The sequence below is a fragment of the Trichechus manatus genome, unplaced genomic scaffold, assembly GCF_000243295.1.
Source record: "Trichechus manatus latirostris isolate Lorelei unplaced genomic scaffold, TriManLat1.0 scaffold00113, whole genome shotgun sequence".
NCBI classification, from domain to species: domain Eukaryota; kingdom Metazoa; phylum Chordata; class Mammalia; order Sirenia; family Trichechidae; genus Trichechus; species Trichechus manatus.
The window spans coordinates 5,244,152-5,247,820 of NW_004444049.1; the positions used below are offsets into that span (position 1 = coordinate 5,244,152).

The 3,669-nt window shown below is 49.1% G+C and overlaps 1 protein-coding gene across 1 annotated transcript in view; it reads right to left on the bottom strand.

The window, feature by feature from the left end:
* Window positions 1-1,932: 1,932 nt before the first annotated feature.
* BANF1 (BAF nuclear assembly factor 1) overlaps window positions 1,933-3,669 on the bottom strand; it is a 2,042-nt gene continuing 305 nt past the window's right edge. Inside the window, exons 2-3 of the mRNA XM_023738200.1 lie at window positions 2,742-2,880; window positions 1,933-2,457 (exon numbers count right to left, since the gene is read on the bottom strand). Of these exons, the coding sequence (XP_023593968.1) occupies window positions 2,311-2,457; window positions 2,742-2,864 (270 nt within the window). The 5' untranslated portion in view covers window positions 2,865-2,880 and the 3' untranslated portion in view covers window positions 1,933-2,310. The remainder of the gene's footprint in view (window positions 2,458-2,741; window positions 2,881-3,669) is intronic.

Consider the following 3,669-nt stretch of genomic DNA (forward strand, 5'->3'; position numbering starts at 1 on the left):
AGGCACCACCCAATTCTGGTCTCATGGCAAAGGAGACAATTATTCATGGAGATAATTAGCCACACATTGCATTTCCTCTTCCTATTTCTGACTCTCCGTCTCCTTCTGTTGCTCCAGGTGAAGAGACCAACTATTGTGACTTGGATGGCCACTTGCAAGCTTTTAAGACCCCAGCCACTATGCGATGAACTAGGACGTAAAACAGAAGCACTGAACACATTATTAGGCCAATTAACTGGGACGTCCCATGAAACCATGACCCTAAACCTCCAAGCCAAGGAACCAAATCCCATGGGGTGTCTGATTGTACATAAGCAGCCTCAGTAGCTACTCTCTTTTTATCATTATTGTAAATGTATCTATCGCACAACTTCTGCCAATTCAACTTATTAACAGCAATTACATTAACCGACCATGTAATCCTACCTTAATCAATGTAATTTTTCCATCACTGTAAACCAAAGTTCAGTACTTGGTCTTTACGGTGTCTTTTGATGAACAGAAGTCCCTGAGTGGTGCAAACAGTTAACGCACTTGGCTGCTAACTGAAAAGTTAGAGGTTAAGTCCACCCAGAGCTACCTTGGAAGAAAGGCCTGGCAATCTACCTCTGAAAAAGCAGCCATTGAAAATCTTATGGAAAAGGTCCTTGAGTGGTGCAGTTTGTACTTGGCTGGTAACCAAAAGGTTGGCAGTCTGAACCCACTCTGTGGCACTGCAGAACAAGCCTGGCAATCTGCTTTAATAGATTACGGCCAAAAAAACTCTATGGAACACTTCTACTCTGTGACACATGGGATCTCCTAAGTCACAAATCAACAACAAAAACAAAATCAACAACATGGAACGCAGTTCTACTCTTAACAAGCGAAGTCGCCATGAGTTGGAATCCACTCGACGGCAACTGGTTGGTTGGTTGACGAACACGAGTTTTTAATGGAGTTAAATTTATCAACTTTTTCTTCTTTCAGAAATTCACCCCCACCCTGAGATCATGAACATCTGCTATTATCCCAACTTTTACAGTTGTGTTTCTAATATCTGTCACCCTCTCCTCACCAGACTCTTAAGCCTATCAAGAACAGTTTTGTTTATACTGTAAGCAAGTAGCTCCTTAATGGTGCTGAATGCCAAGCAGGCCTGGGCACTATACAGTACTGCTAGCGTTGCACTGGATTCTCACAACCACTTCATTTCCCAAGTGAGGAAACTGAGGCTCAGAGAGGCCAAGTGACATGACTGAGGAACACAGCTCTCCCAGGTACACAGGTTTATCAAGTTAAGAGTTCCAACCTGGCTACTTCCTAGTAGTAAGTCCGTGGACAAATGAGCCTCTCTGAACCAGATTTCCTCTCTGTAAAAGAGAAAACAATTATTGTTGCAAAAAAATAAATGCTTGTAAGGATCCTAGCTTTGGAGCTGGTATGCACTAACTGTTCAACAAAAGGCAGGAATTAAATGTACTGAACAGAAGTGTAAGTCACTCACTCTCTCCTGGCTGTGATACTCATGCTTCTCCCTCCCAAAGACAGCAGGCAGATGGCAAGAGCCTTGCTTACTTCCCCCGGAGACCAGGAGAGAACATGACCATGGCAAGTGAGCTCACACCCACATCTGGTCTACCCTCTTCCTGGCACCTGACTCCCACTGACTTTTCTACCAGGTGCTCCTTGGTCCGGCTGTTGACTCCACCGTGGAGCACCACAGCCTGTCTGGCTCCCAGGAAAGGATCAGCCCACACTGTCTCCCACGTTACTCAGGGATTGAGACACTCCACGGCACCTGCTGAGGCCCACACGGCTGGGGTGGCTGCCCTCTGGGAGTGGGAAGGTAAGTTTCGGTCTGCACTGATAAGGAGCACAGAACGCCTGCTGGGTCCTCAGGGAAGAGGCCACTCCCAGCCCACTTACTTCTCAACACACAAAGCGCAGACATGAAGGCCACTGACTTTATTGATTTAAAAAACTTTACAAAGACAATGACTGTTCTGCCAAAAAGGAGCCAAATGGCATAAAAACAGACTAGAAGTGAAGGTGCAAGGGAAGAAGGGGCCAGGAATCCACTCAGGAAAGCTGGTTAACTATCGCCATGGAACTGGCAGGAGAAGGAGGAGAAACGGGAACTCATGCATGAGTGACAATTCCAAAAAAGTTGAAATGGTGAGGGGAAAAAACTCCTAAAAGATCCTGGAGTACGCTGGAAGTGAGCATGACAACAGCAATCTTTTCCTTCTAGAGGACAGAGGAGGAGTCCCCACTCAACTGCAAACTCTGGAGACTCAGGGCTGGGGACTGGGGGCTCCCCAGACAGCATCACAAGAAGGCATCGCACCACTCTCGGAGGCACCCAAAGCAGTCCCGAGACTGCTTGGCATTGGCACCGCACGTGTCCTTGAGCCATTCCCGGAAGAGGTCTTCATCCTTCTTTAGCACCAGAAACTGGCCAAGGACCACATATGCCTGCAACACAGGCAAAGCAAAGGGCATGCCACAAAGTGTGTTGTGGGGCAGAGGAAGAAGGCCACCTTTGAGGCATTCAAAGCACAAAAGCCCAGGAGGCAGGGTGGGTTTGCCTGCTTCACCTCCGCCAGGTGACCACCTTTGGCTGTCTCTTATATTATACCCCACTCTCAACCCCCCAACAGATATGTTCGTTTTCCTCACTCCCAATCTGCCAGGAAATATGGGGGACTCCCCCGCAGCCCCAGCCCCCCGCCCCCAGGTAACATGCGGCCACCCCACACCTTGTCAAAGCCCCTTTCCTCCAGCTTCTTGCCCAGGACTTCACCAATCCCAGCCAGGCTCCCCACTGGCTTTTCCCCCATGGGCTCCGCCACGAAGTCTCGGTGCTTTTGGGAGGTTGTCATCTTGATCAGGTTTAATCTGGGAATCCCAACAAAAGGCAGGTTAGAGCTGAAGACCCGGAACTCCCTAGTGGGCACTGGCAATCCCATATGACAAGGCAGCTAGCCCAGTCATTGTGGTGGCTTCCTGGATCCCCTTCATTTCACAGATGAGAAAATTCAGGCCCAGGGAGAGTCATTTCTCCACTACAGGTAATCCCTGACCTACGACGAAATCCAGTTACCACGAACTCCATTTATAACTCTCCTCTTTTTTTAAAATATACATCTTATCATCAATAACATGTACTGCATACAATGTTGTGGCAAATAAATTGCTGGTGTTATCATTCTCAGATGTTCACTTGCAGATGTTCATTTCAAAACACGGTAGTGTTCTGAAAACTGAAAAAAAAAAAGGTATTCGACTTCAGTCAGGACGGAACCCCGTCATAGATCAGGACTACCTGTAGGCACATGAGGACTCTTTTACTTCCTGCAGGAGCCGGGTTTTGGTATCGCTCGAGAGAGAAAACTCTCCTGCCCTAACAGGTGACAGAGCGCTGGTCAGTGGGAAGACGCCCAGAGTCAGTAGCCAGGGCCCGCCCCGCGGCTGTCACTCCCTGTGGGACCTTGGCTGGGTAAAGGCACTGACCCAGACTAAGAGACCACCTGGTATGAAAAGCAAACGAACGGTCTCTGTGTCCCACCCGCACGCCACAGGTTGCTCACACAGCAAATTCGCACAGGCAGGGAGCGCCAGGCACCAGCTTCCCGCCGGCGGGGTCGCGTTTGGCCGCAGCCGCGCTCAATCCTGCCGCCCCGCCCC